This window comes from Diabrotica undecimpunctata, chromosome 4 (assembly GCF_040954645.1).
Source record: "Diabrotica undecimpunctata isolate CICGRU chromosome 4, icDiaUnde3, whole genome shotgun sequence".
In the NCBI taxonomy this organism is placed as follows: domain Eukaryota; kingdom Metazoa; phylum Arthropoda; class Insecta; order Coleoptera; family Chrysomelidae; genus Diabrotica; species Diabrotica undecimpunctata.
In genome coordinates this window covers 20,774,741-20,788,734 of record NC_092806.1, presented here as the reverse complement: position 1 = coordinate 20,788,734, position 13,994 = coordinate 20,774,741, and the positions used below count along the sequence as shown (strand labels likewise).

Genomic DNA, 13,994 nt, shown 5'->3' with positions numbered 1-13,994 from the left:
CTCGTGACGTTTACTTTTAAATGAATTAATGGCATAATTTAGTCACTTCACAATAATTTCATTTTTTTGGCATGTAAGATTTCATTCATTGATCAGTTCTTTTTTTTTCCTTTAAATCTTCTATACAAAACATTTCACTTATTACTCTTTCTCTTAACTTTGATATTTTTATTCTTAAGGTTATTGTGTAGGGATGAAACTGAATAAGAAATGCATATACAATAGACATATCTTACAAATTTGGATCATTCATTCTTATTGCTTCGTCAAGGTCATTGAAACGCTATTTAGCTACGTTTATGTATTTTTTATCATGATCATCATCATTAGCTATTCCATCCATTGTCGGATGTAATTTTCCCTCAAATATGTACATTCGTTTCTGTTCTTTGATTTTTATATTCATTCGTGACCAGCTATTCTTTTGATGTCATCAGTTGGTCTAGTTTGAGGTCTGCCTTTGGCTCTCTTGTGTTCTCTCGGTCACTGGACTTCTCTTTGGATCACATTTTAACACAGCAATTTTTTGAATTACATCTGGTAACTTTGATCTTCTTATTTAGTTATTTATACAGTGTGTAAAAGCCAAATGGAATAAATTCATTATTTAGGTTACTGTACATATTTATAAAAAATCCCGAAACACGTCAAATTTAAATTATAACTTGACATTCTGTAACGTGAAAATGCAACCCCTACCTTCAACCCCCTTAGAATGGCAGGTACAACCCCCAATTTTTAAAATAGAAAGTGTAGACTTGTGATATATCGTTTGAAAGGTCTTTTCATTTTCTATTCAAAAATGTTGTGGCTTTCAAGTTTATTAAGATTAATTAAGATAAAATAAATTAAAATCATGTGGTTACCGAAATTCGCTAAAATATACTCAAAACTTATTTCCCGTTTAGGGCTTAATAATGAGAAAGTGAACAAAAACCATAGCAATGTGGTTTTTAGATGGTAACCATTAAAAAACTTTAAAGAATTTCCGTGGGAACGTTATTTTAACACGCATTAGTAAATTGTTTTATTTAAGTTGTCAGTATTTTAATTTGAGTAAAAAGTTCGTTCAATTCAATTCTGAAAAATGGTTAGATTAACGGCAATGCATAAAATAACAGTTTTACAAATGATTGGTTACAGAGATAACACCCGAACACAACAGGAAGTAACTCACCTATTTCATGAGAAATTTCCTAATTTACCGAGTTTGGTCATGTAAGGAAGATAAAAAAAGCAGCTGCCAATGCGCTGAGTGATGAACTCAAATTGGATGTGTTGCTTGAGTTTCAGGAAAATCCAGTAGACAGGCATCCACTACATTCAATGCTAGCCATACATCCATAGTAAACGTATTAAAAGAAAATAAATTGCATCCCTATAAGATGATACCTACTCAGGAGCTCATGGAAGACGATTTTGATAGGAGAACTTTTTTTTGTGAGCAAATGATGGACATGTTGGATAACAATATTATCCAATTAGAAGACGTTATGTTTTCTGATGAGTGTACTTTTTCACTTAACGGTCATGCTAATCGGCAAAATTGCCGCTACTGGGCCACAGAAAATCCTCACTGGATGAGAGAAGAACACATTCAATACCCTCAAAAGGTTAATGTTTGGGCAGGGATTGTAGGAAACAATATCATTGGTCCCTTTTTCATTGAGGGCAACTTGAATGGCAACAATTATTTGGCACTACTTCAAAATTATGTCATTCCAACGTTGGCAAATTTATATCCTGATCCAGGAAACCCTCAACTTCCAGCGAATACGATATGGTTTCAGCAGGATGGAGCACCACCACATTACCAACTTAATGTCCGGCAGTACCTCGATACAATATTTCCCAATCGGTGAATAGGGAGGCGAGAATCGATTGAATGGCCAGCGCGATCACCTGATCTTACATTATTAGATTTCTTTTTATGGGGATATGTGAAGAGCCATGTGTACAAAACTAAACCTTCTGATTTAAATGACTTAAAAGAACGAATAACGCTTGCGATTAGGTCGATCACGCCTGTTATGTTAAATAATGTTAGAAGACAGTTTTATTTGAGATTATGATGTTGCCAAGACGTTCGCGGTGAATATTTTGAACATCTACTTCATTAACATTCATAGTTCTTTTTCGTATTCTACATTTTATTACGTTTTGCATTACATTTTAGTTTTTGATTGTATTGTAGCGAATTTCGGTAACCACATGATTTTAATTTATTTTATCTTAATTAATCTTAATAAACTTGAAAGCGACAACATTTTTGAATGGAGAATGAAAAGACCTTTCAAACGATATATCACAAGCCTATACTTCCTATTTTAAAAATTGGGGGTTGTACCTGTTATTCTAAGGGGGTTGAAGGTAGGGGTTGCATTTTTACGTTAAAGAATGTCAAGTTATAATTTAAATTTGACGTGTTTCGGGATTTTTTATAAATATGTACAATAACCTAAATAATGAATTTATTCCATTTGGCTTTTACACACTGTATATACGATTAATGAGTTAAATATTAAGCATTCTTCCATAGCTTTTTGAGTTAATTACAGTTTATGAATTATGCTGCTGTTAAAAGCCCATATCTAGGTACTTTTCGCTAGGACTGGCACTACATACTGGTCGAAAGTTTTGGTTTTTGGAGTGTTTGTAAAGTCAGATTTAAAGACTATTTGTAGTCGTCAAAGTGCTACTCAGGACAAGGAAGATCTTCTATTTAAACTAGTCTAGGTTCTGTTTGGAGAATTGGATTTTTTGTCCTAAGTATACATAAGATTCAACCTTCTCTATATTTTGATTGTCCAGAATTATTTTCTTTATATTCATCTAACTAACATTTGTTAGATATTTGAGTATTTGGTAGAACTATTCCTAGTCCGATAAAAAATATTTGGGGCTAAGCTGGCAGTGGCAACAGAGCCCATTCTGAACATTCCTTAGGCAGACGACTAAATAAAACAATCAAAATTCTTCAGTTATGATATTTCTATGTGTCTCTGAATAGCGTCTTCATTCGAAAATGTTTAAACATCCAAATTGATAAGCAGTTGTATTCGAACCACAATATACAGAACTAACGGTATCCTCTTGTGCATGTAGCCACTATCGCCTGACGTCAAATGGAAACCTCGATTTTAAGGTATCAGTGCTAAATATATATAGAATTTAGTTTTTACAAAATTTAATTTTCATAAAATACTTTCCATTTCTATATCAATGTTTGAGACCCATTTTTTTCTTGGGTTTCATTATTTGTTTCTTTGTGTTGATTGTCTGGTTCCAAATTTTTAATGGTGTTCTTTCTTTAATCATAAAAAAGCTGTCGCATTCGATAAAAGTCTAGCAGCAGGGCTTACTTTTTATTCCATTAAGCCTTTTAAATTGAAATGTTCTCACAATCTACGGGTTAGTGGTAATTCTGTAGTAGATATATTGTGCAGAGCTTAAAAAGAGTCTTTATATCAGTACTTTTAGTCGTTTTGCTTGTATTTTTACAAGTAGCAGAACTCGACGCTAATGTACTGTATTTTAAGTTCACAAAAATAAAAAAAATAATAATAAAATAGCACTTTATAAACACAATGAAACCACTAGAAATTTTACAAAAGCCTAAATTAACAAATAATTTATATCATTGAATCATGAAGCATTAAAGGACCATTGTATTAAACTTTAGATTGAGAATTTCTACTTTCCGAGTGACGTAACTACATGCGCGGCCTGGTATGAATTTAAATATTATAATCAGCAAACCGTAAGTTCTATCTGTAAAATTAAATAGCATATTATTCAATCTCATGTAAAATTCTAATATTTAAGTACACTTCTTTTGAATTTGTAAGTCTGTATACATCTTTCTGAGAAGTGTTTTGTGTATTTTAAAATATTGTTTTTTCTTTGTAAAAGTCGTGAATTTTATGAGCAATGCGTTCCATTATAGTTATCTGGTTAAACAATTACGTTAAAATGTGTTTGATATATTTATTTAATTTAAATTTGACATAATATAAACTGATTGAAATATATTCTAACTAAATTTGATTTCAGGTTGAGTACTGTCCTGGAGATCTATGGATAATAACCAAAAATGGCTCTGCGCTTGTAGTGTGGGATGAACCAAATTTCAGCGACAACGTAGGAGTGGCGCAAGTTCAAGAAAAGAGTGGACATAGACCTGGACAGACACTTTTGTGGGGAATATATCAAATAGCTTATGTAGCATCTGATGCTGCAGGAAATACTGCCACCTGTACCTTTAAAGTATCAGTGTTATGTAAGTATATTGTAAAATAAAAAATATTTTCTTATATTAAAAACTGCATCTACAAAATACCCTGTGAGTGCCACAATTTGTACATGGGAGAAACCGCAAGACCACTAAGTATCAAAGTAAGCAAGCATGAAACTTACATCAAGACTTCGACAAATTCCAGATATGCAAACATACCTGGAACAACGAATAAAGACCACAATGGAAAGATGGATTAATAATCAGAAAAGAAACAGACATAAAAAAGAGAAAAATCAAATAAGCAGCCGTCATCCTACTCAACGAAGAAGAATATGTAGCAAACCCATCAGCAGAATGTAGGAGGCTTTAATTGCCAATACTAAAAGAATAAGTCAATAATAAGAATATACCAACAATAGCGGAGTAATAGAAGTGGAGACAATCATCTACAATTCACACACACACACACACACACACACACACATGTTTGTTAACACATATTATACAAGCATATATCACAAAAAATACACATAATATTCAGAATTTGATATTCCGTGGGTAAAAAACATTGCCCTCAGATTTTTCAACCATAAACATGCTGTTGTCTACAATATCGAGGCTAAAAAGTCAACTATCAGTTTTGAAAAACATCAAACCTACAAACATCTACAAACAATCTACAAACAACAACTTGTTGGTTATACATTTCCCAGAATTTTTAAAATAATTATTTTTGAAAACGATTTCTGGAGCGACAATCGAAACGTCAAACTTTGTTTAGTTAAAAATGTAATTGTGGTTTTATCCAGAATTGGAATTGGAATATCCGGATGGAATTACTACGGAAGCCATAAAACTGTTGGAAGATGATAACACCGACATGCTGGTAACAATTTTCAATGCCATATATAACACCGGCCATATTCCAACGGATTGGCTTTATTCAACCTTTATAATGATTCCTAAATCAAAAAGAGCGACAAAATGCAAAGACCACAGACTGAGAAGTTTATTGGGCCATTTGCTTAAGGTGTTTCATCCTTCACAGAAGAATGTTCAGAAAGCTGGAAGATCTAAGTGGTGAGACACAATTTGGTTTCAAGAGCGGACTGGGTACACGTGAAGCAGCTTTCTGCTTGAATACGCTTGTACAAAACTGCATGGGTCAACGAAAGGATATAGTCATAACATTCCTCGATTATGAAAAAGCGTTTGACACCGTAAATCATTACGCAATGATAAAAATGCTACACAACGCTAACATTGACGAGAAAGATATAACAGTTATCCAGAATCTCTATTGGAATCAAAAAGCACGAGTGAGACTGAACAAATCAACCAACACAGAAGAATTTGAAAGTTTAATAGGGATGCGACAGGGGTGTATTCTGTCTCCTATGCTCTTCAATCTCTATGTGGAGAACATTTTTGCAGAGGCACTGGAAGGCTCTGAGTGTGGAATAAAGGTAAACGGGTTCCCGATAAATAATATTCGTTACGCCGACGACACCGCGATAATAACAGATAACAAATTTGATATGCAGCTGATGTTAAATAAAATAAACACCGTAGGAAAAATATATGGCTTGAAGATAAATGCTGGAAAACTAAATGCATGGCAATAAGAAAAAACGCACATTTAAGAATACAACTGCAAGTAGATAATGCTCCAATCGATCAAGTGAAAACATTTAAATACTTGGAAATGATGATGAATGACCAATGGGATCCTCAACAACAAATAAAATGCCGTACCGAACAAGCAAGACAAGCTTTTATCAAATTTAAACCGCTACTATGTAACCGCAATCTTTCCTTCAATCTCCGCTACAGGATGGTTAAATGCTATGTATGGTCCATATTGTTATACGGCATGGAAACATGGACGTTAAAAGTATCTTCCAATAATAAGTTGGAGGCCTCCGAAATGTGGACGTTGCGAAGAATGTTCCGCATACCATGGAAAGATAGGGTGAGAAACGAGGAAGTCTTAAGAAAGGCAAATACTGAGAGAGAACTACTCAATTTGATCAAGGTACGAAAAATTGGATACCTCGGCCATTCTAAGAGGAAAAACATACGCAATCCTTCAACTAATCATCCAGGGAAAGATTAAAGGCAAGAGAGGAGTAGGTCGCAAACAAATGTCGTGGCTACGGAACATAAAGAACTGGACAGGCATAAATAACACTGGCGATCTTTTGCATGCCGCAAAAGACAGACGTCTGGCCTTAAGATAATTCGCCAACGTACTATAGGTGCACGGCACTATAAGAAGAAGAAGGTTTTATCCTGTATAAGCATAACATTTTTTGACGAAGTAGAACGTACTAAGAGTTGTTTTATCAGAAATATAGAAAAATCAAAATTACCCATTAACCGTGTTGCTCAATAAAATGTTAACAATCTCCCGTTTGAATTCATGAAAAAGTCGTTCTGTAATCTTTCTGTGTAATTTTGAAAATGATTATTTAAATAGCTTTTTTTACTTCATACAACATATTTCAGAGCAGATGAAATTACGAAACAAAACCAAATATGAAAACATTGCCACAAAACAAATTATGCTTCTTATATTTCAGCTGAATTCTGCCCTGAACTTCCGGACCCAATTGGTGGTATGCAGTCATGCAAAGATTGGGGCGCTGGTGGCCAATTCAAGGTCTGCGAAATCGGCTGTAATCCCGGCTTACGTTTCTCACAAGAGATTCCACTATTCTACACCTGCGGCGCTGAAGGTTTCTGGAGACCGACCAAAAATCCGAACCTACCACTAGTCTATCCAGCTTGTTCCTCGGCTAAACCAGCTCAAAGAGTCTTCAGAATCGAAATGTTGTTCCCCAGTTCAGTACTATGTAACGAAGCTGGACAAGGAGTGCTTAAGCAAAAGGTGAGACATGCAGTAAACGCCTTGAATAGAGACTGGAACTTCTGTTCGTTTTCTGTCGACGGTACAAGAGAATGCAAAGAGTTGAACATTGATGTTAAATGCGACCACAGAGCTGGAAGACAGACCAGACAAGCTAGCGAAGATGAAGATGGTGGAACCTATGTTATTAAGACCGATGTGCCAGTTGAAAAGTAAGTTTGGATTTTGTATGCTTGAAACATTGGCATTTTTCGTTACTGCTTCAATCTAGGCATTAGCTTCTTTATTCCAAGTTGGAAGTTGGTAACATCTTGGATCAACTGTTTAAATTGAACTTTTTCAACAATTTGCAGAAAATATCCAATTTATAATAAGATTTGAAATGAAAAAATTTCAGTTATCAATATAGCAGTATATTTTTACAACCTATAAGCCTTCATGCTGGTCAAAGAGTGCGCCTTGTTATCCTAGTCTTCTGTTTCTTCTATGGCATCTCTGCACCATCAATGCTGTTGGTGAGCGGATCCTATTCGCCTTTTAATTTTGTCCATTAAGATAGCTATCTCTCTCTCTTTAGCCTTAAGTAATCCAACTTTGGACATGGGCCTCCCCCAAATCAATCCAGTGTTTTCTATTTTGCGCCACTTGCTTCCAGTTGTGTCCTCCGATCTTCTTAATGTCATCAGCCCATCTCATTTGTAGTCTTCCTCTGTTTCTCTTTCCTAACCATGGTCTCCGTTGTTGTATTTCGTGGTTCCATCTTTTTCCTTCAGTCTGGCATTGTGTCCTGCGAAGCTCCATTTTAATTTGGCAGCATGTTATCCTGCGTCTTTTACTTTGGTTTTGCTTCTGATCCATTTGTTTGTGTTTTTTTGTCTATAAGTCTCACCCCGAGCATTGATCTTTCCGTCGCTCTTTGCGCCTTTACTTTTTTATCCATATTAGACTTGGTAAGTGTCCACGTCTGTGAACCATACGTGAGTATAGGGAGGATACACTGATCGTAAATTCTGGTTTTCAAATATTGTTCTATTTTAGTGCTTTTCAAGATCCAACTCAGTTTTCCAAATCATGCCTACGCTAACCTTATTCTTCTGATAATTTCGGCAGTTTGATTTTCTTTGTTAACTTTCATTATCTATCCCAGGTAGATGTATTCGCTTGCTGTTTCTTAATTTATGTCGTTTAACGTTATTTCTCTAACGTTCGGTGTATTTGTCATTATTTTTGTTTTTTCCAAGTTCATCTTAAGAACTAGTTTTTCCGAAGCTTGGAATAGTTGCGTCATCATGGTCTGTAGTTCTTCGAAAGTTGTAGCGAATATTACGATGTCATCAGCGTATCTCAAATGACTCACTTTTTTTCCATTAACATTTATTTCTTTGTCTGCCCAGTTAATGTCTTTGAACACGTCTTTCAGTCTTTGGTTTTCGCATCTATTTGTATTTTCATTGTAGCTTTCTTGTAAATCTTATGTATGAGCATTTTGTATCAGGAGTCTATCCTGCAGCTGTTCACAGCTCTCTTTATTGCCCAAAGTTCTATGAAGTCGAATGCCTTTTCATAATCAACGAAGCCAATGTATAAGTTCAGGTAATATTCATTGGCTTTCTCTATTTGCGTTCTGTCTGTAAAAAGATGATCCGCTGTACTGTAACCTTTTCGGAATCCTGCCTGCTGTACCGGTTGATAGCTATCGAGCTTCGATGTTAACCTGTTAGTTATTACTCTCATAAACAGTTTGTACATTTGGGACAACAGGGAGATTGGCCTATAGTTCTTCAGATCTTCCCTGTCTCCTTTTTTGAAGAGTAGTATTGTCAAACTTTCATTCCAATCATCTGGGACTTCAAGATAGCACTGAAGAGATTATATTTGGCTACGAGATAAAGTTTTTAACTCTGTTTACGAGTTGGTTATTTATATGCAACCACTTTTGAATATGGGACTTTCTACTGAGTATCATTAACTTCCTTTTTAAAATGTTAATATTAAGACTGTACTTCTCTTCCACTCCCACTATGTCTTGTAACTCTTCTATGTTGTCTGCTATAATAATCCTTTAATCAGAATATCACAGATTATTTATAAGGACTCCATTTATTTTGATACATCTTTTTATTCTTGTGTGCAAGTTCTTCTCTAAATTTATGTTAAACCCAGTGGGAGAGGATGCAGCCCTGTCTTATTCCTTAAGCTATTTATAATTATTCTATTCTTTACAGACCGTTGGTAATCATTAATTATACCTTTTGATCCCAGTATAGTTATTGAATCATCCTTATACCTTTATCATCAAGACCAATCGATTCAACGTTAGTATGAATAGTTAATATCTTAATTGTTTACGGCCTTTCGGTGATTGATAAAGCAGATAAAGACATTATTTTTCTGTTAATGTCATTTCAGCACTTTTATAGCATGTAAAAAGTATTTTCCGTGTTATCCAGTTGTTTTAAAAACCAAGGTGAGTGTTCCCTGTTCCCTTTTCGCATTTATATAAATCCGCATATGTAGTTGCCTTTAGCAACGTTTGAATACATGGCTCATAAAACTGATCAGGCGACGATCTTCGCAACGCCTGTCATGGTGCTTCTTTGGAACAGACCTGATTTACTTTAAGAAATTCAAAAGTTTGTTCATGATTGTTATTATAATGTTATTTTATGAAATTTAAAAATCTGAAAATTGTTGATTAGTTTATCCCAGTTATTAAAACGTAAAATAAAAAAAAGTTAATGTTTATCATGATATTTTTGCATGTCATAGTTCAAACACACATACTCACTTCTTCATAGTACGTGTTGTGTTTTGTTGTTGTTGTTGATAGTTGCATGGCTTTGAGAATATAGTTATTAGATTAGTTGAATGTGTAGAAGTAGCATCTCATCTTATTATAGAAGTTCCCGACAAGGCAGACAGTCGTCCAGCGATACCTACGACATTGAAATCACCTTCCCAGCTATCAAGTAAGCATGTCGTATTTTTGTTTTATGATTTATTTTTCGATTATATTGACCGTAGAACAAATATTGTATGCAACACAAATTTAACATCAGGCATTCACCGCATATCATTGTTTTGAGCACAATTTCACATGTGTTACATTACAATAATTGAGACTAATTTTTAAGTAGTTCAGTTCTTGTAGAACGATATTTAGTGCACGACAAAAATTTAATACTTTATAGATTATACACATTGACGATTGTCTTTTCTTAGTGATCCTGTGGTCAATATAAACACGAATGAAAGGACTACAGTCAAGGCTCTCTTAGAGAAACTCATTTTGGAAGAAGATCAGTTCGACGTTGGAGATATTCTTCCCAATACAGTGCCTGATCCATCTTCCCTTCTTCTGCAGTCCGACTACGCTTGTCCTATTGGACAGGTTGTTATGGCGCCAGATTGTGGTACGTATTTTTATTAGTTTTCATCCAAATGAATATGTGATTTTTAACAAAGATCATTATAATCATTTTATAGTTTGATTTAACAATACGAATAAAAAAGAATAATTACTTAGTAAAACGATAAGTAAGAACACAAGCTATGAAGAGGCCTAACTATATTTTGAGGCTTTATCAGACTGTAATGCTACTTATTCTTATTCCAGTAGCATTAAATGATTTCTTTGTGTGGTATTGGTAGGTATAATGTGCTCTTTTCGATCCTTAGTAATAAAAACTCAGAACAAAATATATTTCCACTAACAAGATATTTTATTTCGATAATAAAAAATAGTGGTTATTCTTTAATTATTAATTATTAGGTATACAAAAAATACCCCACCCAAATGCATGACAAATCTTTGGTAACACTTCGACTGGACAGGACACTGATAACTTTACATTATTTGTCAAAAACAAAACAAAAGGCTCTACAATCGGTCTTCATAGAAAATTTCAGTTTGTGTTCTAATAGTTTTTCTTCAAAAAAAAACGGACCAAAAAACGATATTACAACTTACAGTTAGTTCTATTTTCACCAAAATCTTGAAGTTAATAGACTGCAGCTGAACACTTTATGTATGCCTTCATATTATTACTCATAATATTTTGTTGTGGCATACTTCTGAAAAAATGCCGGCGTTTCACTCGCTTTTAACTCCCCTTGAATATTTTAGTGGGGATCGCTGACGTACTATTTCTCTGAGGCATAATAGTCTTCAACCTTCGATTTTTCAAAAACATATAATATGTGTTCTGGTTGAAAAACTAAGATAATTATTTTAAATTTATGTGAGACAGACAAGAAAGCATGAAATAAAAAAGCTTGGCGATTGCGTCCCTTAGAGGCATTTGGCAGTGTAAATAAACAATTGGATTGTGCTGACAATCCATTAGGTAAACATTTTTATCCTAAATACAAGAGTTTATTGTGAAATTAATAACATATTTACAAAATCCATTTTTCAAAATATAAACACAAAGCTAAAAGTTTAATTTGGATTAACTGAAAGAACTTCATGATATAAAAGAACCGTAAATAACATTTTATGTAATTTTCTGCTGTAGCTTGGTCATTTTACGCATAGAGCAAGAAGCAAGATACATAATACTTGATAATACAGTTTAATATTATTATAATTAAACCTAACCTAACTTTTAGCTTTTTGTTTGTGTTTATATTTTGAAAAAATGGATTTTGTAAATCTGTTATTACTCAATAATTTTATATTAGGATAAATATGTTTTAATTTTAATACACTTTTCCCGCCTTTTAATTTACCAACTGTCTTTTTATTATCAAAATATTCAATAAAAACTCTGAACCTTGACTAGGTAAACAATGGAATGTAGTGGCCCGAATTTATATGACTTTTACTGTTGCATTGAATTACAGCACATTTTAAGATATTTAAATTTTTTAACAAGTTGATTGTTTTCATTGATATTATTAGAAAACGACATTCTTGACAAAAATTTCGAACTTTACTATATAACACACTATAAACGGCAGCAGAGTAGGACTCGACGGCAAACATGGCACTTTGGCAATGTAGAGGGGTTACGAGTACGGGTTATCCCAATACATATTGGAAATTTTTATGATAATATATATTTATAGTGAAAAAAAAAAATGCTACAATCTTGATGGATTTTTTTGTTTTGACCTCTGATTCTCATATTTTTTCCAATTTTCGTTCAACCTCTTACACAACACAACAAGGAATAGTGAATTTGGATTTTTAACACATAAGTCAAGTCACGTACCAGTGGGGGGAAGGATAGAGCCGTTAGAAGTTGATGGAAAGAAGGGTAAACAAAAACTGAGGAGAAGATGGAAGGACTGTGCGGCAGAGGACTTGAGAGAGAGAAAGGTTCAGGACAAAAATGAAAGGCGAAAAAGAATAAAGAACAGCGACCTCTGAAAAAGGAAAAGTTGAGGAAGAAAAAGAAGAAGAAGTCAAGTAAATTACCAAATAAATTAAATCACTGAATCCGGAGTAAAAATAGCTAAAAGATAGCTTTTAAAGACTTTATAATGTTTTCTAGGTATTTTTCACGACGATTAATGCATTTTTCTATTCGCTTTAACGTATTTTGAACATTTTTATACCACTCGTTATTCGGCATAATTCAAAATACAGGCTTTTTTAGGCTCTGTCAAAGTAAAATCAAAATCAAGCTTTTGGAGACATCGACATCATTGTTTCTGACGTCCAAGTGGACTTAACTTTAAACTGTTGTATCTGTTTGTTTTTAAAATTTTATGCGCCGTTTTTTTTTCTTATCAGTTTCTGTATTTTTTTTTCTTGAGTCGTTCAGTTTCGACGATGCTGATCCCACACAAAATGTTGTACAGTTTCCATTTGTAGAGCCACGTTTACAGATATTTTTGTTTCGTATTACTACTTGTCATACACACGTAAAACTATTGCCGAGTCCGTATATAATAATAATTACTATATGATTTATCTTTATTTCAGTACCTTGTGCCATCGGTACCTACTACGACAAAGACACCAAAACATGTGTATCATGTGCCAAAGGCTACTACCAAAGTGAAACTGGTCAGACTCAATGTATACAGTGTCCAGCTATAGCAGGCCGCTCAGGTGTTACTGTAACCGTTGGTGCTCGAAGTGCAGCAGATTGTAAAGGTAATATACGTTTAATATTCTAATTGATTTGAATACACTAATAAGTGCTTTGCAGAACGCTGTCCCGCCGGTAAATTCTACGACCATGAAGCAGGCCTCTGTAGGAGCTGTGGTTACGGTTTTTACCAACCCAACGAAGGATCCTTCTCTTGCGAAATCTGCGGCCTTGGCAAAACTACCCGAACCAACGAAGCAGTGTCAATTAAGGAATGTAGAGATGAATGCAGTAATGGTCTACAGCTAGGAATCGACGGTAAATGTGAACCATGTCCAAGAGGAACCTATAGAACTCAAGGTATCGAATCTGCTTGCCAGATGTGTCCCTTGGACTATACAACGCAGAAGAATGGAGCTGTAACAAGAGAGGAATGTTCTTTGCCTGTGTGCAAACCGGGAACATACTTGAATGGTACTCAGAACAGATGCGTTGATTGTAAGAAAGGATTTTATCAGTCAGAATATCAGCAGACTACCTGTATTCCGTGCCCGCCAAATACGAGTACCAACGGACCTGGAGGAGTAAGTAGCATTTACAGTAAAAGTATTAAAATATTTTGATAAAATGTTTGCACATGTGAGTCCACTTTCTAAATACGTAAAAAAAGGAAAAAATAACTGATAATTGGTTTAATTCTACCGGTTTCGAGTCTTACCATTTCCAGTCCATCTTCAAATCCCCGATAGGAAGTTTTAACCGCTACAAAAGAGATATTCCAGTTGTTATAGCTTATAAATTATGTCAATCTTAGGTTTACATTCAGTATTTGAAAGTTGTGAGTGTA

General features: G+C 34.2%; 1 protein-coding gene across 2 annotated transcripts in view; it reads left to right on the top strand.

Annotated features, from left to right (window-relative positions):
* uif (sushi, von Willebrand factor type A, EGF and pentraxin domain-containing protein uif) overlaps positions 1-13,994 on the top strand; it is a 175,026-nt gene that overhangs the window by 151,487 nt on the left and 9,545 nt on the right. The window contains exons 27-32 of one of the 2 annotated variants that reach the window (XM_072529110.1): positions 4,054-4,279; positions 6,820-7,318; positions 10,007-10,075; positions 10,329-10,519; positions 13,039-13,212; positions 13,268-13,731. In XM_072529110.1, coding sequence (XP_072385211.1) covers positions 4,054-4,279; positions 6,820-7,318; positions 10,007-10,075; positions 10,329-10,519; positions 13,039-13,212; positions 13,268-13,731 — 1,623 coding nt within the window. The remainder of the gene's footprint in view (positions 1-4,053; positions 4,280-6,819; positions 7,319-10,006; positions 10,076-10,328; positions 10,520-13,038; positions 13,213-13,267; positions 13,732-13,994) is intronic. The other variant, XM_072529111.1, reaches the window with a different exon arrangement.